Source organism: Lissotriton vulgaris, chromosome 10 (assembly GCF_964263255.1).
Source record: "Lissotriton vulgaris chromosome 10, aLisVul1.2, whole genome shotgun sequence".
Lineage (NCBI taxonomy): Eukaryota > Metazoa > Chordata > Amphibia > Caudata > Salamandridae > Lissotriton > Lissotriton vulgaris.
Genome location: NC_141698.1, coordinates 554,848,357 through 554,873,693, shown reverse-complemented (window position 1 = coordinate 554,873,693; position 25,337 = coordinate 554,848,357). Strand labels below are relative to the sequence as shown.

Genomic DNA, 25,337 nt, shown 5'->3' with positions numbered 1-25,337 from the left:
AATCAGCGCCCCCCTGGCATATGCTGAATACGAAGTGCAGAAGACCTGCCCCCTCCATCTACGCTGTAGCGCCGCCCCTTCCGCCCTGTTGAGATGGGTCTCCTGCAGCAGCGCCATTTGCACCTCTCTACGCACTAAATTCGCGTGGACTTTGTGGCGTCTAGACATAGTGTGAAGCCCTCGTACGTTCCAAGTAATGCATTTCACATTAGTAACATCAGCCATTGTCCCATACCGTTCGTTCCAAGTCTCTCCACCTCGGTCCCAACAAAGAAGGGGCAACAATCAACCCAACACTGATGGCGGCCATTTTCCCCAACCAGAAAACCACAACCCCCGGTCGAAGCAAACCCCTGCCCACCCTCCCCAGAACAGGACCCAAATAGTACCATCTAGTTCCCATCCAAACCTTACCCCTAACAATCCCAAAGTCCCCAACTAATCCTGCGGTCGCCACCGCAGGAAGGACTTAAGGGCTAGGTGCGGGCTGGGCGCCGGTAATAGGCCCCCGACTCTCGGACTACCGAGACTAGAGATGAGCCCCAAACAAAAGCTATGTCACAGGCAGGGCACCCCTCCCTTCTTCACCCCGGAGTTCATGGACAATCGCCAACCCCTGCCACCCCCGTTGCAGACCCCTACCCAAATGGAAGTAGCTCACCACATCACCCGTGTCCATCCAGAAGGTCCTCAACCGAGTTAGGAGTGATCACCGGCATGTGGACACTGTCAGTCACCGATTCCTCCGAATCCGTTGGCGCCCCCTCATCCCCAGGGTCCGTTTCCTCAGTAATGGGGCCTTCTCGCGAACCAGATATCGTAGTCAACATCTCCAACACTCCCTTCCGTTCCGCTGAAGTCTCCACGGTCGAAGGCCTGCCCGCTTGGCCACGGCGACTCCGAAGCCTGCTGGATCGCCGTCGCTGTCCAGGTTCTGTTGTCAGCCGAGATGACGAGCTGAAACCATCTTTACCAGCCCTATAGAGTTCGAGCCAGTTGCAGACGTCCTCCGGGGAATCAAAGAACTGAGTCTTGTCATCAACTATTATGCGGAGCCTTGCGGGAAACAAAAGCGAGTACTGAATGCCCTCGCTCCGGAGCTCGCGCTTGATCGCCAGGAAAGAGGACCGCCTGCGCTGGGTCTCAAACGTGTAGTCCGGAAAAATGTTCACCTGGCTATTCTCCACCTTGTAAGGGCCATTATGTCTGGCGGCATTGAGGATGAGATCTCTGTCCCTAAAATGTAGCAAGCGTGCCACTACCGGCCGTGGGGCGCGGCCTTGCTGCGGCGGCCTTGCCGGCACCCTGTGTGCTCGCTCCAAGGTGTAGAAGGAGGAAAGGCCTTCTGGCGCCACCGTGTCCCGGAGCCAGGCTTCCAAGTAGGCCACCATATCGCCATCTTCAATCTTTTCCGGCAGGCCCACCACACGAATGTTGTTTCGCCTATTACGCCCCTCCGCATCCTCCGCTCGCCGCTCTAGGGCCTCTATCCGGGACAGGGCATCCTTCATCGTCGCGGCCAGGGTCTTCTGCGCGGGCTCTAAGGTCTTCACCGAGCCCTCCACTTCCTTGACCCTATCTGAAAGCTTACCATGGTCCGCTCTAAGGAGGCCCAAGCTCGTCGCAACCTGGGCAATGTCCTGCTGGAGGGCCGAGCACGTGGTCGCTATCGCCTCCAGGACCCGGTCAAATTGTTGTTGCAAGTGAGGGCCTCCAGAGCTCTCCGGGTCCCTGCGATCCTCTTTGTCCGGCGCCTCCGAATCCGAGGCAGCTGGAGTGGCTCCTTTGGGTCCTTTCGGTTTTCCCATGGCGCTGGAGTCCCACGGTGGAAAGTCACTCAGAGGCACCTCCGAGTGCGGGCGTCCACTCTGCCCCACCCGGCAAATTGTCGTGGAGCCGAAGGTCGCCGATCTCTGTCTCCAGGGCCTGTTGGTCTTCCGCAACCCCGGGCCGCGCCACCACCGTGTCATCGGAGGGCACCGAGAAGGAGGCGGGGACAATCGGCGCCAGGTCGGATAGGCCCGCTTGGCCGATGAGGATCCAGAACGAGAGTCACCAACGCCGCCGGAGACTTTGTGGCGCCAAGGCGCCGTGCTGCCCATGGATTTCAGTCACTCGGGGGGTGAAGCCGGGTGCGGCACTGGGGTTCGGTTCCACACACAGGGTCGCCAGACGTCCGTGTTATAAAGCCATCGATAGTCCGGACCTCAGATCGTCCGGGATCGGTCACCGTGCTCAGATTCTGGGTAAGGCAACACCCAGACCATCACATCACAGGGAGATAGGAGGCGGAGGGTGTGCCGTGCCCAGCGATGTTCCTCCGGATTAAGGGTCCCGGCCAAGGTGTCGAGAAGGTCCGGGCGCCATCTTGGGTCGCACTCAGCTGGTCCCCAAACTTCGATTTTCCATCGGATCAACCGGTTTTCAGGTATCACCGGGTATCCCAGTGGGTCCCAATCAGTTCGATCGTCTGTTTGCGGGGACTAGGGTGCCCCGTGGACTCCGATCTGCAGGATCAATGCGGGCTCAGTCCCGGAGCCGAGCTCTCAGGCGACCATCGCCATCGGCGTCCAAGCCACGCCCCTCCTTCAACCTCATCACCGATATGGGTCACAACCATCTTTGAACTTAATCCTTACCATTACTTCCACCTCCCACCTACTTGGAACAGCTACCCGCTGAAGGTCATCAACATCTTTCACCAAACCCTAACCAAATGCAAAATAACCTTTGATGCTTCCCTCTACCATAAAAAAAACAGGGAATGAGGCTTCGCTGCTCCTGCAGCTAAAGTCTCATAATATTTTCACGGTCAGAATCACCACCCAGTAAAATTGGGTCCAATGTTCAACGCCCAGAAAACGAAGGTGTTGGAACGCTTGCACACTCAGAATTAGGCAAACCAGGATTTTACACAGTAGTTTCTCACCAACTGACTCATGATCAGGGCCTATACCTGTAACCCGCTTTCAACAGAAGGGTTGTTACACATGATAGCTACCCGGCCTATACCAATATTGTACTAGAGATTTCGTAAACACCTAAGCTCTGCTAATAGATTTAACTATACAACGGTATAGATTAACAAAAGAAGACAAGACGGAAATCCTCCTCAACTCCAACGATGAGAAGAGCCCCCAAATCACAGAACTGCTAAAAGATATTGATGTGGTCAACTACAACCCCACCTTAGCCAATTCTACAAAATCGCTCTGAATCACCCTGAACCCTAAATTAGACATGAGCAAACACATTAAAAACATTGCAAGGAATGCCTTCCTCAACCTTAAACTACTCAACAAAATAAAACCCTTCATCCCTCCAAACGACCTCAAACAAGCCACTCAATCCCTGGTGCTGTCCAGACTGGACTACGGGATTGCAACCCTCACAGGATCAGCAAAATCTCACCTGGTTCCCCTCAGATCAACATTGAACGCAGCAGCCAGAATGGTCACCGGAGTAAAGAAATATGATCACATCTCCCCTGCACTCAGAGAGCTAAAATGTCTCCCAATCGAAATGCGGGCCAACTTCAGAACTACCTGCCTCATACACAAAGCGCTGCACACAGGGAAGCCTGCCTACCTGGCCTCTAAACTCCAGAAGGCCAGTCAGACAAGAAGCCCAAGGATTACCAACACCCTACTTCTTATCCCTCCGAGAACTCAAACAAAAAAACGCATCCCGATCCTTCGCAGGAAATGCACCCAAAATCTGGAACTCCATACCAGTTCATATCAGGACTAACCACTCCTACCTACCATTCAAAAGGTAGCTCAAAGACCTCCTCCTCAACCGATCTCTCCCGAATAGATAGCTACAACTTAACCACCTAAGCCTACCCACAGCATCACAAAGACACTTTGACATTAAGTCCTCTACTCACTCTCCACATGACTATCTACTATATCCCCCTTCCTGTTCCAATCTAGCCACAACTCATTGTGCTTTCTATGACGACACTACGTGAAGCACCACTTGTCTTTGTACATACTACTATGATATCTTACCCTACGAGTGACACTGTGTTCTCTACGACGATATTATGACATGCGTCTTGTGTCATTGTACATACTAATATGTTTATATATCTTATGAGTGATCATGCTGTAAAGCGCTCCGATACCTTCGGGTCTGACTAGCACTATATAAAACTCTTAAATAAATAAATAAATAAATAATAGGACTGCTGCAGCATTGTGCAATTTGATGCCTTATTTTCCAGTGCAAGAAGTACAACTTTGGTAAGCAAGCAAAAAACAGGTTATCATTTTTGTGTATATAAAGCTAATCGTCTGTCTTTGACGTGGCCTCTTAGGATTGATGGCTTCCTGGGTAGCCTTAGAAGAAATTTGTCTGCTATATGTTGGTTTCGCAATGGCTGTAATCTCATTAAGGCTGAGGATTTGAGACTTTCACTTATGACTTTCCATAACCGCCAGCAGTGTGTAACATCTTGGGTGTTTCGGTTCCTCCCTGTGCCAGTATTGGTGCCAGTGCCTCAATTTCCTGGCATTGTTGCCAGTGCCTCCCTGCGCCAGTGTTGTTGCCTGTGTCTCCCTGCGCCAGTGTTGTTGTCAGTGCCTTCCTGAGCCAGTGTTGCCAGAGTCTCCCTGTCCCAGTGTTGTTGTCAGTGCCTCCCTGTCCCAGTGCTGCTGTCAGTGCCTCCCTGTCCCTGTGTTGTGGGCAGTGCCTCCCTGTGCCAGTGTTGTTGGCAGTGCCTTCCTGTGCCAGTGTTGTTGACAGTGCCTCCCTGCGCCAGTGTTGTTGGCATTGCCTCCCTGCCCTGGTGTTGTTAGCAGTGCCCCCCAGTCCCAGTCTTTACAGTGCCTCCCCGTGCCAGTGTTGGACGTGCCTCTCTGTGCCAGTGTTGTTGGCAGTACCTCCCTGTGCCAGTGTTGTTGGCAGTGCCCCCTAGTCCCGGAGTTGGCAGTGCCTTCCTGTGCCAGTGTTGCCAGTGCCTCCCCATGCCAGTTTTGTTGTCAGTGCCTCCCCGTGCCAGTGTTGTTGTCAGTGCCTCCCTGTCCAAGTGCTATTGCCAGTGCCTCCCTGTCCACGAGCTGTTGTCAGTGCCCCCCTGTAATTAATAACCAACCTCCCACGTGATCTAAATTGCTTTAATGCTTTCTAATATATAGCATAGAAGCGGGTCATTGACTCATGATTTCTCCTCACATGAATTTAATTTATATAAAAATACTTTTGTTTTGTATTCCATTATTCGCTTGTATAAAAAGATAATCCAGTAACAATTTAAAGTTGCATTGTCATATTTTCTTTCAACAATGTTGTTTCTCGGCAATCTATCAACAAATGTCAATATTACATTTTTTACGTAATTACAATGATCTCAATCTGTGCTAAGAGAAAACACTCATGATTCATACCGAAGTTCTTTAGATCTTTTCTCCCAAGAAACAAACATTAATATTGACTATCCAAAAATGCTAACCCCACATTTACACCTCCTTCACATAATCCACACTTGTGTCACTGACTCATACTGTACACATTCATCCTACCCAGTCCAGCATCGCAAGCACAGATGAACAAACATTTGTGTTTGGGGTTAAACCAATAACCCTTGAATGCTATGCTGATAGCTGGGACATCATACTCTCAGGTCGACGTACATTTCAATGGATTTAAAACATTACCTCCATCTTTATCAGGACCTATCAGTTCTTTTCTTATCTCTTTTTTCTTTTATAGGTAAACCATGGGGAATCTGTTACTCCTAGCTATAACGCCAATACACTCCAGCCAGATACTGGGACCGCAGAGAGCGCCATTCTGCACGAGCACTGTTCAAGGGCATCGAATGAAAAGAATATACGCTGCAAGTGAGTCTTGGGGTTGAGAATACCTATCCAAATAATAGTCAAAGGCACCTATTTACATTTTGTTTTAAAAAGGAAACAAAATATAGAGTGAACAGCGCTAGCCCCTGTATTGGAATGATCAGAGTTTACCCCCATGGGCGTATAATATCGGAGCTTCTCAAAAAGGAAAATGAAAAAGATGTGCTCAGAATCTCGCACTAGTTCTTGACAGCAGACACCCCGGATGATCTGTTAGGGCACAGGGGTCACTTTCACTCTGGCTGGAGTATATTGACGTTATAGCTAGAAGTAACAGATTCCCTATTGAATAGATAAAAAAAAAACTGATAGTTCCTGATGAAGATGGAGATAATGTTTTAAATCCATTGAAACGTACGTCAACCTGAGAGTATGATGTGCCAGCTATCAGGATAGCATTCAAGGGTTATTGGTTTTACCCCTAACACAAATGTTTGTTCATCTGTGCTTACGATGCTGGACTGGGTAGGATGAATGTGTGTAGTATGAGTCAGTGACACAAGTGTGGATTATGTGAAGGAGGTGTAAATGTGGGGTTAGCATTTTTGGATAGTCAATATTGATATTTGTTTTTTGAGAGAAAAGATCTAAAGAGCTTGTGTATTGATCAAAAGTGTTTTCTCTTTGCACAGATTGAGATCATTGTAATTACTTAAAAAATGTAATATTGAAATTTGTTGATACATGGCCAAGAAACATTGTTAAAAGGAAATATGACAATGCGAATTAACATCGTTACTCAATTGTCTTTTTATACAAGTGAATAATGGAATAAAAAAACAAATAAAAGTATTTTTTGAAAATTAAATTGATGTGTGGAGAAATCATGAGTTAATGACCCTCTTCTATGCTATATATAAGCAAGCATTAAAGCAATGTAGGTCATGTGGAAGGTTGTTTATTCATTTTGGTTTATTTCCCCCTTACTCCCAGATGAGTTTAGTTCTTTAGGGGGGGCGCTTTTCTTAAATAGAATTGTCAGTGTCTCCCTGTGAGCGTATCAAGGGAGAGAGAGAGGACTAGAAAGCTAGTCCGGATCCCCAGGGGTTTATATGTGTTATCAACAGGGACTAGCCTTGTGTGACTGTAGTAGGACTCTGGACTGTATTATCAGCAGGCACCTAGTAGGTGTTTTCATGAAGCCCTCACCCACCGACCTAGTTGGTGGCATGCTTCATCATCGGGCCCACCCAGTGACACCTAATACGTCCCGGGTGTGCTTTAACGCCCGATTACAGCGGAGCAGGTATTTTACTGAAAGTGCAGGGTGGTGAGTGATAAAATGAAGGTTAAAATGGCTTCACAGTGGTCCCAGTACCCGAGGGTAAATGATATTTTAATAACTGGGCCTCTGACCCACTCATCAATTGACTACGCCAAATTGAAATCACAGACAATGTGCTCAGGTGGATGGCATCCTTCCTCACGGGACAAACCTAGAGAGTCCACCTGCCTCCCTTCACCTTGCAATCCAAGCACACCATCTATGGCGTACCCTAAGGCTCCTCCCTCAGTCCAAACCTCTTCAACATCTACATGACACCATTTGCAGACAACGTCAGACCGCACAACATCAACATCTTCTCCTACACTGACGATACCCAGCTCGTCCTCTCGCTCTTAGCAGACCGCACCACCTCGGCCAAGACCAAGTTCCACAACTGTATGAGGAATGTCTCAGCTTGAATGAAGGACAACTGCCGGAAGCTCAACATGGACAAAACAGAAGTTCTGATCTTCGGCAGACACACCGCCCTCTGGAACGATGCCTGGTGGCTGGCGGAGCTTGGACCCCCCCCTCACTGAAAGACCACACCCGCAACAATCGTATCATCTTGGACAGCGAACTAGCCATGAAAGGTCAGGTCAATGCTGCTTCCTCAGATTGATTCCACACGCTCTACAAAGTCTTCAGGTGGATTCCCATCAGAATTAGGAAAAAGGTGACACAGGCCCTCAACAGCAGCCGACTAGACTACAGCAACACACTCTATGCAGGCACCACCACCGAACTCATGCAAAGACTCCAGACGATCCAGAACGCAGCTGCCAAGCTTATATTCAACCTGCCTAAGAGGACACAAATCACCTAGCACCCGAGGGACCATAACTGGCTCCCCATCCAGAAGAGATGTCACTTCAAGCTTCTGACCCACGCGTAAAACAAAGCCCTCTATGACAAAGGACCCACCTACATGAAAGCCAGCAATTCCATCAACCTTCCAGGAATCTCTGCTCAACATCCCTCAACCTTGCACAGATACCAAATATCCGTTGCTGCCACTCCGGAGGATGCACCTCCCACCACGCTGCCAAATCCTGGAACACCCTACCCCTTTACCTCCAAACTGCACCCTCGCTGACTCACCTCAGGAAGGGACTCAAGACCTGGCTTTTCGACTGATACCTGCAGCACAGCGCCTGGATACCCTTTAGGGTGATGAGCTGTGCTACATAAGTACTACTTGATTGACTGATTGATTAATTACTTGACCAAGGGTTGGAATATATTTCTTCCATTTCTGGTCCTGCCTGGTTTCAATATCAGTGTTTTCTTGTCCCACCATTGGTTCCTCCCGGTCTCTCTGCTCCAGTGTTGGTGCACCTGTGAGAATATTTACCAACATTTTTTCAAGGTGCAAGTACAAGTTGCAAAATACTCTGTAATCAGTGAAGACCAAAGAAATATGCTCCTTACAGCTGGTGTAATGTTAGCATGCTGGCGTGAGAACATTCAGATCAAAGTAGGTAATTGCAGGAATAGTGGCAGAATGAGAACATCTGAAAAATATTACACAAAACTAAAAGAAAAAGACTTACGTCATCCAGGAGGGAGTGGTGCTCCAATAATGGATTAAAAGGTAAAAAGAAAATCAGGGCTGGTCCTTTCTGTAGTTCGTTGTTTAGGAGAAGACTTTTGCCTCCATGAGGTCGCAGCCACTTCAAGATTGTTTCCCTGTTATCAAGGGCCCAAGAGCAAACATTTGGAGCAGTAAAATCCATCACCTGATGTGGGAACACCTTGAATATATAGAAAAATACAAAAACATGTAATGATTAAAATATTGAACACACATTTTTTTAATGTATCTTAATTGACAATTACGAACTGCAGTGTATAGACATGTAGGAAAAGGGAAGGATTACTATGAGCACGTCATGTGGTAACACGCTCAACACATGAATGTAAATGATTCTGATCTAACCAGTGGCTCCCAAACTTTTTAGAACCAGGGCTCCATTTTTGGAACAACAAACTTTTTTGCCCCACTTAGCTTTAATGGACTCGAGGAAGGTGATTTTTAATGTAACTGAAGCATCGTGTGGTAGCACACAGTCATTTACAAATGGATTTTTTTTTATTGAAATGGACTCTAAATTTGCGCTAGCATACAGTTTTACTGATAAAATTATACTGCATGCAAATGATATGTTGAAATCAGGTTTCCGTGAATATTTATCATTTGTGCATCACCAAGTAAAGTCTAGATTTGTTTGATTCTATTAAAATCTTTGTTTTCATCAGACTTTTAACAAAAAAAGTGCTTCATTTTTGCTTTCTCAACTGCTGAATATGTACAGTTAATTTACAAGTATTAAATTGTGTTGTGTGTCACAACAAATTACATCCCACAGTCTTACCTGTAACACTTCCTTAAACCCAGCAAGGCTGTCACATAATTCACTTTACATTTCTTTTTATCAGGCGTGGCTGGTCCATTTGTTCCTGTAGGAACAGAGTCTGTCAGCCTGACAGACACTATTCACTTTCAGTTTAAACAGCCGGAAGACACACATGAGCATTTAGCGCTGTCTCCTGGCTCCGCCTTGGGTGGGATTTAGAAGCAAGAAAATGTTTCCAACAGTAGGATGGGTAGTTGCATATATGTTGATTTATTTGATCTTTTACTGTTTCTAGTGGACCCAGGAAGCCGTTGGCCGCCTCTACCAGAACGACAAGATAAATGCTCCATGGGTGTGCTATATAGCCTGATATACCGTACATTCTATGGGTCTGCTGTTTGCCTTGGAGGAGAGGCTTTGCTGTGCTGGGGACTTCTGTGTTGGGGATACGTTTCCTACTTTCTCCTTCTCACAATTCTAGCAAGTGCTGGTGCTTTTGGCATTGTCAGCAGGGGAATGCTTGGTGCATCAAGGAGAGATGCTAATGCTTTCCTGGGTGGTGCTAGGATCCTTTCTCCTCCCTTTTTACGCCCCCAAATCCAGCTATGACTTGGTTATTGAATTACAAACTGGGCCACAGTTGCACTACTGGAGTACCATGGATAGATGCTCTATGTTGAGTACTGCTAGGATTCATCTACCTTCGTCCCTTACGCTTGTATCTCACAAGGGGCGGCGCTACTGAATTTACAGCTTATATTATTCTTTGTATATCACCATGGAGGTCAGTCCATTAACACATGCTAATATCCGCGCTTTACTGCACCATCACCACATATCGAAACAGCATAGATTCAGTTTCCACATTTTATTGGGAGTTCAATGTAGCTCAAGGTATATTTTATGATTCGCTACCCTTAGTAGGGTGAGGTAGTGCAAAGATTAAACCAGACTACGAGCCTGCTTCGCAAGAAAACACATCAGAACGCCACTTTGAATGAGTCATCAACGCAGCCTCAGTCTTTTCTACTGCAGGAACTGTACACTAAAAAGCGTATATTTCTAAAAACCGGTAAATCAACCATGAAGCGTAAACCAGAAGATGGGGTACAAATTGTAAAGAATTACTGTAAACACCAGTGGAAGAGAAGACGATGTTCAGAAAATAGCGCAAAACTCAATAGAAATGCACGATGGACTAGTGAAGATAAATTTGGGAGACAGCTCACTCTATGTTGCATGAAATGATTCCTTCAAACCCATAATTGCTTTTTGCACAAAAAAAATGCAATTAGATTTTAAAAAAATATATATTTGCTAAAAAATGTTAATTCGCTCATAAAAGAATAAAAAAAAATCAAAGCCAAGAGTCAAGGGCAGATCTAGTGTATGACACGCCATGTAAAAGTACTGAAAATGGGAAGACAAGTCCACCATCAATGTGCGTCCTTTTCTGTGTTACAAACTACTACAATACTTTTTCTTTGTTCAAAACTCCTGCATTACTTAAGGCTAATTATATTGGATTCAGCATTACACTTGAACATTTCTAAGGGAGAAGGTGCCCTGGGAACAAAGGAATTCAAAGGTTGAAGTTCCTACCAACAGCTTTCGCTCGCCCTCTTGCTCACTCAGTTCTCCTGCATAGAATGTTGCTTCCTGTGCCTGAAAAACTATGACACTGTTTCAGCAATTCATTTTGTATTGACCCCTCCCCCCCCCCCCCCCCCCCCCGTCTCTGGTTTGAACTAAAGCATGCTCTAGTGACAATAGATCCTAGATTTAAAGTAATGTGATTTTTGTATTGACTCAAAAAGTATATCAGGAATAACATCATTCGATTCTATCTGCAACGAATCTTCATCTTTGCAACCTGCTTTGCATGTGTGTGCCTACAAGCACCAACACTGTATAATGCTGACTTAGCACGCGCACTCTGTATTATTGTTGTTCTCCCTGGCTGACCTTGAATAACCTCATCGTTTTTACTGCGACGCAATCACGCTTCCAATTCCTCATTTTTTACCTTAATAACAGATAACTTTTTCCATACGCAGGTGCTGCATTTGAAGTACTAGCCCCATCTTCAGCCATCCTCTGCTCTGCTTCATCCAGCCTCGCTGTCTGTCTGTCGGTCTAGGGACTCCTCCCTTTGGTGTAACTGAATAGACAGGGTATCAATCTTGTCATCAATAGTACAGAAGCTGGTGTTCCATTTCAAGTAGGATAGATTTAACCTCCTTCTCAAGGGTATCCTGAGAGTCAGACTGGTTCAGTACATTTGAGGTTACTGATTTCCTTTCAGCTGTCCTTGAGCCTTTTTTTACTATCAAATGTACGTTTGCTCTGTCTTCCGTCATTTCATTGTAGTCGGTTCCTCTTTCTATTTTAATGTTAGTGTACGCCAAAATCACTACACTGCTTTCGAGAAAATCAGGGAGAATGGCAGTGGTAAGAGGTTGGTTTTCAGTGACCAGGATACCCAGCCATAACAGTTCTAAAGTCCACACAGTGTGGCAAGGTATCGGGACCAGAACACTCAACTTCTCCTACATTACCTTCTAGGTTTGGAGGGACTTGCATGAGAGATCCACTGTCCGTAGAGAAGGAACACAGAGCAGCTGTGTATGCATAGGAAGTCTCAGCTCAAGTTCTCCAGGTGAACATTCCTTCAGCTCTTGCTTTTCCTAGCTCAACTTGGGAATGTGGTTTCTTCGGCAGTATGCAGGTCACATTGAGGGGCCTTGCTCCTCCAACCATCACTGTAGCACTGTCGATCTACAGCACGGGGCTCACTTGTTTCCAAATAACAGCCGGACAATGAGAGCACCTCCACTGCCTGAACTCTCAGCTACAGTTGGGGTGATGGTTAGTAGAGATCATTTCTATGCCAGCACTCCATGGCGGAAAGTCAAGCCCAGCCCATACTGAAAGGTCATCAGGGAGTGGCCGGGTCGAACAGGTCTACCGCACTTGCAGTGTGCCCTCTGCTGTCTGGCATAAGGGTTCTAGACTTAAGCAGGCCAACGGATGTCAACTGAACTCACTAGGTGATAATTTTGTGTAGTGGCTTGCAATACTTTATGATGGAACCCTTCTGGCTTCCAACGGACTCTGCAGAGCTATGATGTAGATGTCCAGAGTGAAATGCCATTAAAGCTTGTTTTAAAATGCTGAGTTTGCAGTTACATGCAACAGAATAGAGTTGTGTAATACGAAGCTGTGTGTGTGTGTTGTGGTCATTGGCAGGTACCCAGGCTGGGAAGACGCCACACTTGCACTCTAGTTTTGTGTACTTATTGATTTATATGACGATGCCTCCCTGACTGATGGTATTGCGAGAATTCTGTGCCACAGGATCAAGACACTCGCTCAGGCGGCCACCTTAGTTGGCATCTGGCCATGCCCCCTGGATTGTAATTTTTAGGTTGAGAATTCTGGCATTGTTACCACTTGAGATGCTGCGTTTTTCTCCACCAATCCAAAATGTGTGTATTATAATTAAAAACGACATTGATCAGAAAGGATGCCAATCTTTAATGACATTTCTACTATCCAAAAAGCAAGCTGTACCTTATCGCCATGTAATGGACATTATTAAAACACGAGAAGAATAAATATCTCTTTTGATAAATCAATAAAACATGTTATCAATAAAAAAAAAAATCTGAAGACTCCAAAAAGTAGTAGGCAAACAAATACGTGTGTCCTAACCAAGCCTCATAAAGCAAAGATGATCTAGTGACAATGCTAGAACTCTGGGGCAGGTTCTAAATGCATTCGACTCACTTCATTCCCCAGTGGCTTTTTTGACGCTTAATACTGAAAAATCATTCGAGAAAGAATGTTCAGACTTCTCATAAACAACATTAACTATAGTAAATTTGGGCAAAGACTTCACTACTCAAATCACGACTCTATAACAAAACCCCAGACCATTCCTTAAATCTAGCAGGCTGCCATTAGAATGCTTTGTGCTTCATCAAGTAAAGTGGCGGGGTTGCCATATCTCCCTGGTATTATTCTTTGTATCCCTTTACATTTACTATGTGCTCTGAGGGAAAACATGGCCTTTAGAGATATTTTGATTGGAGAAAATGGGTATAAATTAGCAACATTGGTGGACAACTTAATATTGTGTGTGCCAAAAGTTACATCTTTGGTCCCTGCTATTTTGGAAACAATAACCAAATATTCCTAGAAGGTAGGTTAAATCTGAATGTCTGCCACTTATCATACATTGTAAAAAGCCCTTGAGGGGAAAAATACAAGGTACAATGAAATCCAGAACCAAATAAATTCCTCAGAGTATTGGTTAAAATAATTTGGAAGACACACTGTGATTTAATAATTAAACCACTATTCTGAAAATCAGAGAAGTGACACAAGAATGGTCTCCAAAATATACACACTGGTGAGAGTGCTTTGAATCAATAGTTCAGTGCTAATTAGGTCACCGGTATGTTCCTGCTCAGAGCGTCGGTAACCTTTTTTGTGAGCCTGAAGTATTAATTCCAGATCCTATTATGCTGAAACAAAAAAACTGGAATCACCATGTCTAACTTGCACTTAAATAGGGTGGTTTATGTTTGTCGGACTTTAGTAGATACTCTTTTTCTTGCTAGCTAAAGCAGCAAATTGGTTTCAAGACGCACAACATCGCAAGAAAACTACTGATTTGCAATAAAAAGAACTACTGAATACTGGAAACTTTTTTATGTAAATTAGTTAGAACCTTACTCTTAATCCCTCTCATTCACAGATATTCATGGATTCAACAATTATACTTGGAGTTGTAGAACATAATTACAAAATGAAAGTAGCTACTGAGAGAAGATATCTTCCTCTTCGAAAAAAATGCTAACATCAAGATCGAGAGCAATGTAGTATAATGGCCACTTTGTAAACAAAGTAGGCATAGTGATGCCAAGGGATTTAATAGATAAGATCTTCTTTTGTCACTGACTCAACCTCAAAATACAAATTACCTTATAATGTTCGATTGTGCTCATTCTTAAAGCTTAAAAGTGCTATATCTTGGTTGAATCTATCAAACATGATGCCATAATTACAAACTTCTCTAGACACTTAGGCAAATCCAATCTAGCCTATCAGATATATACATGATTAGATAATAGGAAACAACCCGTAATTAACTCAATTAAACACAATGAAAGACCCTGAGATGTTAATAAGACTGAAACAGAGAAGTCTAATCCATAGCCCTTGATCTTTAAATCATCTGGTAGAGCAAAAATGTCTGATGTTATTTCAAACAAGACATCATCTTCTACAAAGTAGTCCTACTGCATCACAAACTTTATAAGGGTGATATAATACAATCTAGAATTTGCTACCGTTGTATAGAGAAAGATGCCTTGAGCACATGATGGTGGATTGCAGAATGATTCTGCCCTTATAGTCAGATGTAATATTATAAGTCAAACCCTTGATTTAAATATAGTGTTTTTATTTTTTATGGTCCTGTCTAGGCGAGTACTCTATTAAACCCATCTCAACCTATTTGAGGATGATAAGCTACATCTAGTGACAGAGCCTGCTAAAGTAGTAATGTGCAACTGGAAATCCTAACAAACTGTTGTCTCATACAGGATGGTTTTCGGATCTGGTATATTGAAAGTTGTAAGGATTTAAATGCTAAGTGTTTTAATGGATGCTCACAAAAATCAGACCAGTTGACTAAATTGGATAAATACAAGCAAAGGCGAAATCTACTTAAAAAGGCAATGATGGGAATGATGAACGTTCCCCTTAACTTTATAATAAGCTTTGCTGTAATAAAGTCGCTGGTTGTCCGAAATCTCCTTCATCCCTTACCTGTTGTCAAGTTCTAAAATATGAAGATTCTTGAGGTTTAAAATATTTACAATGTGGGGCATGGTGAGCTGTGGCCCGTCGGCTGCGCCTTAGCTCCAGCGTTTCTGCCGTGTGGACCTGACGGCATGGTGCCTGTGAGTGGAGGGGCCCTTACTTGTCTGGCGGCCAAGGAGCTGAGGCGGACGAAGAAGAGTATTGACTGGGCTGGGCCAAGCCCAGCTGAAGATCAGACAAGACAGTGATATTGCCGGGCTTGGACGGAGCGCTTAGCTTGCTACATACAGCCTGTCCATAGCTGCGATATAGACGCAGAATGCTCTTATCGGCTGGCTGAGCAATAGAAGGCTGACCCAGAGTGATCCTTGTGCTGCTGGAGACGAAGAGGCTACTTGAGGCATACATAAAGAGGTGAGGCGCCCGCTGGGGGGAGGTGGACATACTCCGACCGGTCCCGGTGCAGCTTGTGGCCAGGGGGCCCCCATGCAAACACTTAGCAGAAATATATACATGGCAGCCTAAGACTCACCAACTCCAGCCCTAGCAACAATAGGAGCTGGGAAATATACGGATGGAGGCCGTCTGGACTCTGGTGATGGGTGAGATGGGGTCCTTGCCTGCCTGGTGGACAATGGTGCTTGAGTGGGACAAAGCTGCATGGCTCCGTTTGACCCTCTACCTCTATCCATGACAAAAGGCAAGCCCCTTGGTCATGGGTTGGAAGAGGTGTGGCGCAGTGGCCAAGGCAACTGACGCCAGAATCCCGGGGCTCACGGTTCGTTTCCCGGTAGAAGCGGCAGATCAGAGCAGCACCATGTGACTCTGTGCAATAGCTCGCTTAATCTTCCTGAGGGCCCCCAGGATCTTGACACCTTCGGGTAATTGTTCGTGCTTTACAAATACTGGACATTTACAAATACTGGACATTTACATTTACGGGTCAAAACAAAGTACAATGGATTGCTTCACTGGGGCAGGAATCGCAACAGGCTGACGCACGGGGAGGTACTACAACTCTACCTGATGAAGCTGCTCTTCTTGCCGTGATAACACAATCTAGAGAAGCTCTTGAGGCCAGGATTGGCGCTATAGGTTCAGAGGGGACACTATTGCGCCAGATCGCATAACAGAAGCGGAAACTAGAGTCTCTGGCATGGAAGACACCGCTTCTACAATTCAAACTAAGGTCTCTATATTGAAAAGCTCACAAAAGGTCTAGCCATGCGGGTCGAGGATGAGGAAGAGAGACCACACAAAAATAACCTTCGCTTTGTGGGCTTTCCCGAAAAATGCGAAGGTGAAGACATAGGGAAATTCCCATTGGCTCACAACATGGATTCCAGCGGTCCCCTTGCTTTATTATAGAATGCGCCCATAGGGCCTTGCTGCAGCGAGCTCCTCCCGGGGCCAGGCCGTGACCCGTGATCACACAGATTTAAAATGTTCATGATCATGACATCATTCTCGAACAGGCAAGATCACGGACTGAACTCCTACATGAGTCCCACTGCATGATATTGCCGGACTATACAAAAATAGTGCAGTAACATTGCCAACCCTTTACAGCAGACATGCCCTCCTTCGGGAACTCAAATCTCATACATGGGGCTGTTTCCCACCTGTCTACAAGTGGTGTACAACTCCTGCACCTTATCTTTGAGACTCCTGAGGAGGTCTTCACATGGATGGATGAACAGACACTAGGAGCCACACACCCCACCACAAATTGATTCGGACTCCTCCTCGAGAGAACCTAGCTGATTGCAAAACAAACTGTTGGACAAATGTACATGTTGATCCAGGTCGAAATGGCGCTCTAAAGCTCGTAACGAAGATCCGGAGAAGGTCCCTGAAAATAAGACGTTGAACTCTAGCAAATAAGCAGCTTGGGACTCCCTGGCCAGGCAACTCCTATGTTTCTTTGATGCGACGATCCCCTTTGGTTCCTGAAACAAACATCAGGAGTTTGGGGATCCATTACAGGGACCCCGTGCTGGCCTCTGTTGGTGCCAGCATGGAGTACACCCCCCTGCGATAGAGACTTCAGTTCAGTGGTTTTGAGGTACTCAGGAGAGGTGATGGAGGGTTGGGATTTTCTAGTTGCTATAATGTCATTGTTTGTTCTTATACTGGCTGGAAAGTCTGTTTTCCCTCATGGTGGAGACCCTTCCTCCTGCTTGGCTGTGATATACCTTTCCAATACCAGTATGACAGAACATGACAAAGTGACCGCCTACTGACAGATATGTGGGGTGAGTTGGAATGTCCGGGGAGTGCTTGACAAGATCAAACGTGGTGCGGTCTTCCATCAGGCCATTGAGGCAGACTTCTGCAAGGCCGGACCGGAATTAGGTTTCCCACGGAGGACACAGTGACACCAAATTGGCCACACGCAGTGCCTCCTCCCGAGCCCCGTATACTGCCGTACATCAGTGTAGCATTGAATTTTCTCACTAACTTAAAGTGTCCGTAAGTACACAGACACTTGACTTTCTTCCATTTTTTACCACACACCTTACCGAGTGTGTAGGAAAAACACTTTCACGTGGCTCCAACCCTTTTTTTGCCACTCACTGTTCACTTACTGGTCCTGAAGAAAGTCCTGTAAAACAACTAGATGGGACTGAAACATGTAGACCGCCACACTTAAGTCAACTCACAGGAATATTGTTCCTTTAGTAGTTGCATCACACATAGTTTTAACCAATACCCTGGGCTGCCAATAATAAAACGTTAGGCAAGAATTCCCAGAGGTATTTTTTATCATTTCACCTTCACTCACATCACATTGTTGCACCACACCCGCTCTGCTGTAGTCAGGCGTCGAAGCACAACCAGGTGGCACTCGGCCGCCTGGTTGGGACCCCGATGGTGAAGCATGACACCAACCAGGTTGGTGTGTGAGGGGTCTTTTAACAACACCCAATGGGTCCAGTTTCTAGGCCACTAATAAGAGTGACTAAGAGAATTGCATACACATAGTGGGTTAGTCCACATTGTTTCTATATGCAAACATTTCATACCAGCGTTACACGGGGCTCCAAAGGGGTAGCCATAATGATACACCATTAAATCCCTTCCACTTTTGTACAGAAGTGGACAGACACACTTGGTAGATTCATATTAGTACATGGGATTATATCAAGTGAACACATAGTACTGGGCAGCATTTACACTCCTCCGCCCCTTGGCTAGAGTTATGTAGGCCACCTGGTGGATGTGTGAGGATCCTTGCCCGAGAGATTGGCGGTTATTGGCGGAGACCAGAATGATGTGTTGTGTTCTGGAAATGACAGGTGGCAAGCATTTGGTGTGGTGGGGGGGGTCCAAGAGTCTTAACTAATGTCCCTTGTAGACTTAGTGGGATGGGAGGATACATGGAGAGCCCACCACCCCAAGGATTCAGGTTTTACATTTTACTCCCAGACCCATACATCCTACTCTAGATAAGATTACATTTTCACCCCATGGGGATTAGCGCATAGGGTAGCGGAGGCCATGATCCTGACTCGTGAATTATCCGACCACTCCCTGATCGCCTTTCAGCTCTTAATCGGGCCGACCACCGTTCAGATGGCAGCTTTTCACATGGCCCTTGCAAAACCAGGCGTATCAAACCCATATTTATCAGGCCCTGACCGACTATATCTCTCACAAAGCGGTGACAGCACCCCCTGCAGACGTGCTGTGGGATGCCATGAAGCCCACAATTTGTGGGCCTGCATCTGCTTCTTTGTGGCCGAACCTAAGCAGCGTAGACACTCTTGAATCCTATTAGAAGCTTGCATTATTGAATTGGAGAGGCAGGGTCGGGGAAGTGATGGGGCTGTGGCATGGTGACAATTATGTTTGGTCCAACAGCAATAGCAAGGTGAGCTGATGGAAGAAGTACGATGCGCATGGTTAGCCACACAGAGTAGAATTTATCAATGGGCGATAAGTCTGGAAAGCTCCTACATAGACTGTGTCAACAGGCAGGGATGCTGACCCAACTAGCCTGGATCTGTGACACAAATAATACAGTGCTGACCGAACCGGTGGCATTGGCGGGCAGCTTTTCTGCCAACTACTGGACCAAGTAAAGAAGATCTCCCTTCCTTCAAAAAAGGTTTAAAAATTCACCTCTTCCCCAGGTCGGTGTAAAGTTATAAGGCAGTACAAAGTTGAGTATGGCAGACCAAGTCAAGCGCCAGGATACCCTAAGGGTGACAGTTTAGCGCTATATAAATACCCCATACAATACAATACAATATCTGCACGGCGAGAGGTGCTAGACGCCCCCCAGATCGAGCAAGTCTTTAAGGATATTCTTCCGAAGGCCCTGTCGAAGGAAGCCCGTGAGTCCATGGTGGCCCCTCTAACGCTGGAGGAGTTAGTAGCAGCATTGTCGGAGCTGCACACAGGGAAGGCACCAGGCCTTAACTGCTTCCCAAGTGAATTCTATAAGGCATATATGCCCCATTTAGGCCCACATTACCTTGCAGACGTTCAAGAGGCAATTCAGGCTACATGCCTGCCCCCAGATTGGAGACAAGCGGAAATCGTTGTCTTTTTGAAGCTGGGGCTCCCCCAGAACATCATGCATCATATCGCCCCATTTCCCTCTTGAATGTAGAGGCAAAGCTACTTGCAAAAGCTCTAGCCAATAGACTACAGCTTCAACTATCAGACCTAATTCATCCGGATCAAGAGGGCCTCATGCCTTGATGGGCAACACGCCATAATATTAGACGATCACACAATGCGATAGCTGCTGTGGATCGCTTATACGTCCAGCCACACTTCTGCTTGCCAACAAAGATAAGGTGTTCGATTCAGTCAGTTGGACATACCAGTTCATACTGTTGAAACGCCTGTACTTTGGCCCAAGCTTTGACATATATTCGGTTGTTTTACACTTGATTGACGGCATCAGTGTGAATAGCTGGTAGTGTCTCCCCTTCCTTCCCATTTGGCCGTGGCAATCGACAGGGCTGCCCCTTATGTCCACTCCTATTCGCGCTCGCTATCGAGCCGCAGGCCGGGTGGATCTGCTTAGACGTCTTAATCCAGTGTTTTGAATGGTCGGTCGAAATATCCGATCGCATCGCCTTGTGTGCGGATGTTGTCCTTTTCTTTATTTCTGACCCACACAGATCTGGTCCTAAGATACTCCAAATCATGCGGATCTTTGGTGAGACATCAATCCTATTTATGAACGTAGACAAAATCCATCACTGAGGGGGACACTTGGTGATAGCTGTTGGGTAAAATATCTACTACAGACCAGAGCGGGTATGAGGTACCTGGGTGTTTTTCTGTCTGATAAACAAGAGATGTCCTGGGAGCACAACATGGATACAACGCTGGACAAGGTAAAAGCAGAGATCAGATCTGTTCCTATATGGACGCTCTGCTATATTTAGAATGATATCCCTTTAGCTCTTACTTGATCATATGCAAAAACACCCATACCCCATCTAGCCGTCATGGTTTACACAGGTTAATGCTATCATGGGCCGGTTTCGTTGGTGGGGAGGGGTTTTCAGAGTGGCGCTACACACATGCTTTCACTCTACTTACTGCGGGGCATTGTAGCGGCAGATGTTCAGTCCTACCATGCAGCCTCACACCTCCAAGTGCTGAATGACTGCTGGTATGGTTACAGGGATGATCCCGCATATGTGGTGGACAGCTGGCTGCTAGGGGACTCCACCCTAGATTATGCATACATATATGATGGATGAGATATTCAGGTCCTTCTCCCAGCCACTAATGTGACATAAAAAGAAACAGGGACATAGCAGGAGGAGAGAACAAACAGGGTGGGAGGGAAGAAGAAACAGGGACATAGCAGGAGGAGAGAACAAACAGGGTGGGAGGGAAGAAGAAACAGGGACATAGCAGGAGGAGAGAACAAACAGGGTGGGAGGGAAGAAGAAACAGGGACATAGCAGGAGGAGAGAACACACAGGGTGGGAGGGAAGAATAAACAGGGACATAGCAGGAGGAGATAAACAGGGTGGGAGGGAAGAAGAAACTGGGACAGGGCGGGCAGGAAGAAGAAACAGGGACTTGAGAAGAAACAGGGACCGGGCGGGTGGGGAGAAGAAACAGGGACATGAGAAGAAACAGGGACAGGGCGGGCGGGCGGGCGGGGAGAAGAAACAGGGACAGGGCGGGCGGGCGGGGAGAAGAAACAGGGACAGGGCGGGCGGGGAGAAGAAACAGGGACAGGGCGGGCGGGTGGGGAGAAGAAACAGGGACAGGGCGGGCGGGTGGGGAGAAGAAACAGGGACAGGGCGGGCGGGTGGGGAGAAGAAACAGGGACAGGGCGGGCGGGTGGGGAGAAGAAACAGGGTCAGGGCGGGCGGGTGGGGAGAAGAAACAGGGTCAGGGCGGGCGGGTGGGGAGAAGAAACAGGGTCAGGGCGGGCGGGTGGGGAGAAGAAACAGGGTCAGGGCGGGCGGGTGGGGAGAAGAAACAGGGTCAGGGCGGGCGGGTGGGGAGAAGAATCAGGGAAAGGGCGGGCGGGTGGGGAGAAGAATCAGGGACAGGGCGGGCGGGTGGGGAGAAGAATCAGGGACAGGGCGGGCGGGTGGGGAGAAGAAACAGGGACAGGGCGGGCGGGTGGGGAGAAGAAACAGGGACAGGGCGGGCGGGTGGGGAGAAGAAACAGGGACAGGGCGGGCGGGTGGGGAGAAGAAACAGGGACAGGGCGGGCGGGTGGGGAGAAGAAACAGGGACAGGGCGGGCGGGTGGGGAGAAGAAACAGGGACAGGGCGGGCGGGTGGGGAGAAGAAACAGGGACAGGGCGGGCGGGTGGGGAGAAGAAACAGGGACAGGGCGGGCGGGTGGGGAGAAGAAACAGGGACAGGGCGGGCGGGTGGGGAGAAGAAACAGGGACAGGGCGGGCGGGTGGGGAGAAGAAACAGGGACAGGGCGGGCGGGTGGGGAGAAGAAACAGGGACAGGGCGGGCGGGTGGGGAGAAGAAACAGGGTCAGGGCGGGCGGGTGGGGAGAAGAAACAGGGTCAGGGCGGGCGGGTCTCGAGAAGAAACAGGGTCAGGGCGGGCGGGTGGGGAGAAGAAACAGGGTCAGGGCGGGCGGGTGGGGAGAAGAAACAGGGACCGGGCGGGCGGGTGGGGAGAAGAAACAGGGACCGGGCGGGCGGGTGGGGAGAAGAAACAGGGACCGGGCGGGCGGGTGGGGAGAAGAAACAGGGACCGGGCGGGCGGGTGGGGAGAAGAAACAGGGACCGGGCGGGCGGGTGGGGAGAAGAAACAGGGACCGGGCGGGCGGGTGGGGAGAAGAAACAGGGACCGGGTGGGTGGGAGGGGAGAAGAACAGGGACTTGAGAAGAAACAGGGACTTGAGAGAAGAAACCGGGACAGGGCGGGTGGGAGGGGAGAAGAAACCAAGACAGGGCGGGTGGGAGGGGAGAAGAAACCGGGACAGGGCGGGTGGGAGGGGAGAAGAAACCGGGACAGGGCGGGTGGGAGGGGAGAAGAAACCGGGACAGGGCGGGTGGGAGGGGAGAAGAAACCGGGACAGGGCGGGTGGGAGGGGAGAAGAAACCGGGACAGGGCGGGTGGGAGGGGAGAAGAAACAGGGACAGGGCGGGTGGGAGGGGAGAAAAAACAGGGACAGGGCGGGTGGGAGGGGAGAAAAAACAGGGACAGGGCGGGTGGGAGGGGAGAAGAAACAGGGACAGGGCGGGTGGGAGGGGAGAAGAAACAGGGACAGGGCGGGTGGGAGGGGAGAAGAAACAGGGACAGGGCGGGTGGGAGGGGAGAAGAAACAGGGACAGGGCGGGTGGGAGGGGAGAAGAAACAGGGACAGGGCGGGTGGGAGGGGAGAAGAAACCGGGACAGGGCGGGTGGGAGGGGAGAAGAAACCGGGACAGGGCGGGTGGGAGGGGAGAAGAAACCGGGACAAGGTGGCGGAAGGGGAGAAGAAACAGGGACAGGGTGGGAGGGGAGAAGAAATGGACAGGGCAGGTAGAAGGGGGGAAGAAACAGGGAAAGTGCTGGAAAAGAAACAGGGAAAGGGCGGGAATAGAAACAGGGACAGGGCGGGAGGGGCGAAGGGACAGGGCAGGAGGGGCGAAGGGACAGGGTGGGAGGGGCGAAGGGACAGGGTGGGAGGGGCGAAGGGACAGGGTGGGAGGGGCGAAGGGACAGGGCGGGTGGGGCGAAGGGACAGGGCGGGAGGGGCGAAGGGACAGGGCGGGAGGGGCGAAGGGACAGGGCGGGAGGGAGGGTTTGAAGGGACAGGGAGGGTGGGAGGGGTGAAGAAACAGGGGCAGGGTGGGCGGGAAAGGAGAAGAAACAGGGGCAGGGTGGGCGGGAGGGGAGAAGAAACGGGGGCAGGTTGGGTGGGAATGGAGAAGAAACGGGGGCAGGTTGGGTGGGAATGGAGAAGAAATGGGGGCCAGGCGGGAGAGGAGAAGAAACGGGCAGGGCAGGCGGGGGAGGAGAAGAAACGGGCAGGGCGGGCAGGAGGGAAGAATAAACAGGGGAGGGAGGGAGGGAGGGGAGAAGAAACAGGGGCAGGGCGGGTGGGAGGGGAGAAGAAACAGGGGCAGGGCGGGTGGGAGGGTAGAAGAAACAGGGGCAGGGCGGGTGGGAGGGGAGAAGAAACAGGGGCAGGGCGGGTGGGAGGGGAGAAGAAACAGGGGCAGGGCGGGTGGGAGGGGAGAAGAAACAGGGGCAGGGCGGGCGGGGGAAAGTATTAGGGACATGGCGGGCGGGAGCGGAAAAAGAATCATGGACTGGACGGGCGGGAGGGGGAAAGAATCAGGGACAGGGCGGGCGGGAGGGGGAAAGAATCAGGGACAGGGCGGGCGGGGGAAAGAATCAGGGACAGGGCAGGCGGGAGGGGGAAAGAATCAGGGACAGGGCGGGCAGGAGGGGGAAATAATCAGGGACAGGGCGGACGAGAGGGGGAAAGAATCAGGGCCAGGGTGGGCGGCAGGGGGATAGGATCAGGGACAGGGACAGTGCGGGAGGGGGAAATAATCAGGGACAGGGTGGGCGGGAGGAGAGAAGAATCAGGGACAGGGCGGGGGAAGGGGAGAAGAAACAGGGACAGGGCAGGCAGGAGTGGGGAAGAAACAGGGACAGGGCGGGAAAAGAAACCGGGACAGGGCTGGAAAAGAAGCAGGGACAGGGCGGGAAAAGAAGCAGGGACAGGGCGGGGACAGGGTGGGAGGGGCAAAGAAACAGGGGCAGGGTGGGCGGGGGGAAAAGAAACAGGGGCAGGGTGGGCGGGGGGAGGATAAACAGGGGCAGGGTGGGCGGGAGGGGAGAAGAAACAGGGGCAGGGCGGGCGGGAGGGGAGAAGAAACAGGGGCAGGGCGGGCGGGAGGGGAGAAGAAACAGGGGCAGGGCGGGCGGGAGGGGAGAAGAAACAGGGGCAGGGCGAGCGGGAGGGGAGAAGAAACATGGGCAGGGTGGGCGGGAGGGGAGAAGAAACAGGGGCAGGGTGGGCGGGAGGGGAGAAGAAACAGGGGCAGGGTGGGCGGGAGGGGAGAAGAAACAGGGGCAGGGTGGGCGGGAGGGGAGAAGAAACAGGGGCAGGGTGAGCGGGAGGGGAGAAGAAACAGGGGCAGGGCGGGAGGGGAGAAGAAACAGGGGTAGGGCGGGAGGGGAGAAGAAACAGGGGCAGGGCGGGCGGGAGGGGAGAGAAAACAGGGACACGGTGGGCGGGAGGGGAGAAAAAACAGGGACAGGGCGGGTGGGAGGGGAGAAAAAACAGGGACAGGGCGGGTGGGAGGGGAGAAAAAACAGGGACAGGGCGGGTGGGAGGGGAGAAAAAACAGGGACAGGGCGGGTGGGAGGGGAGAAAAAACAGGGACAGGGCGGGTGGGAGGGGAGAAAAAACAGGGACAGGGCGGGTGGGAGGGGAGAAAAAACAGGGACAGGGCGGGTGGGAGGGGAGAAAAAACAGGGACAGGGCGGGTGGGAGGGGAGAAAAAACAGGGACAGGGCGGGTGGGAGGGGAGAAGAAACAGGGACAGGGCGGGTGGGAGGG

General features: G+C 49.3%; 1 protein-coding gene across 1 annotated transcript in view; it reads right to left on the bottom strand.

The window, feature by feature from the left end:
- The window catches only part of TXNDC11 (thioredoxin domain containing 11), a 538,914-nt gene that overhangs the window by 146,198 nt on the left and 367,379 nt on the right, over nucleotides 1-25,337 (bottom strand). Inside the window, exon 7 of the mRNA XM_086941405.1 lies at nucleotides 8,685-8,885. Within this exon, the coding sequence (XP_086797531.1) occupies nucleotides 8,685-8,885 (201 nt within the window). The remainder of the gene's footprint in view (nucleotides 1-8,684; nucleotides 8,886-25,337) is intronic.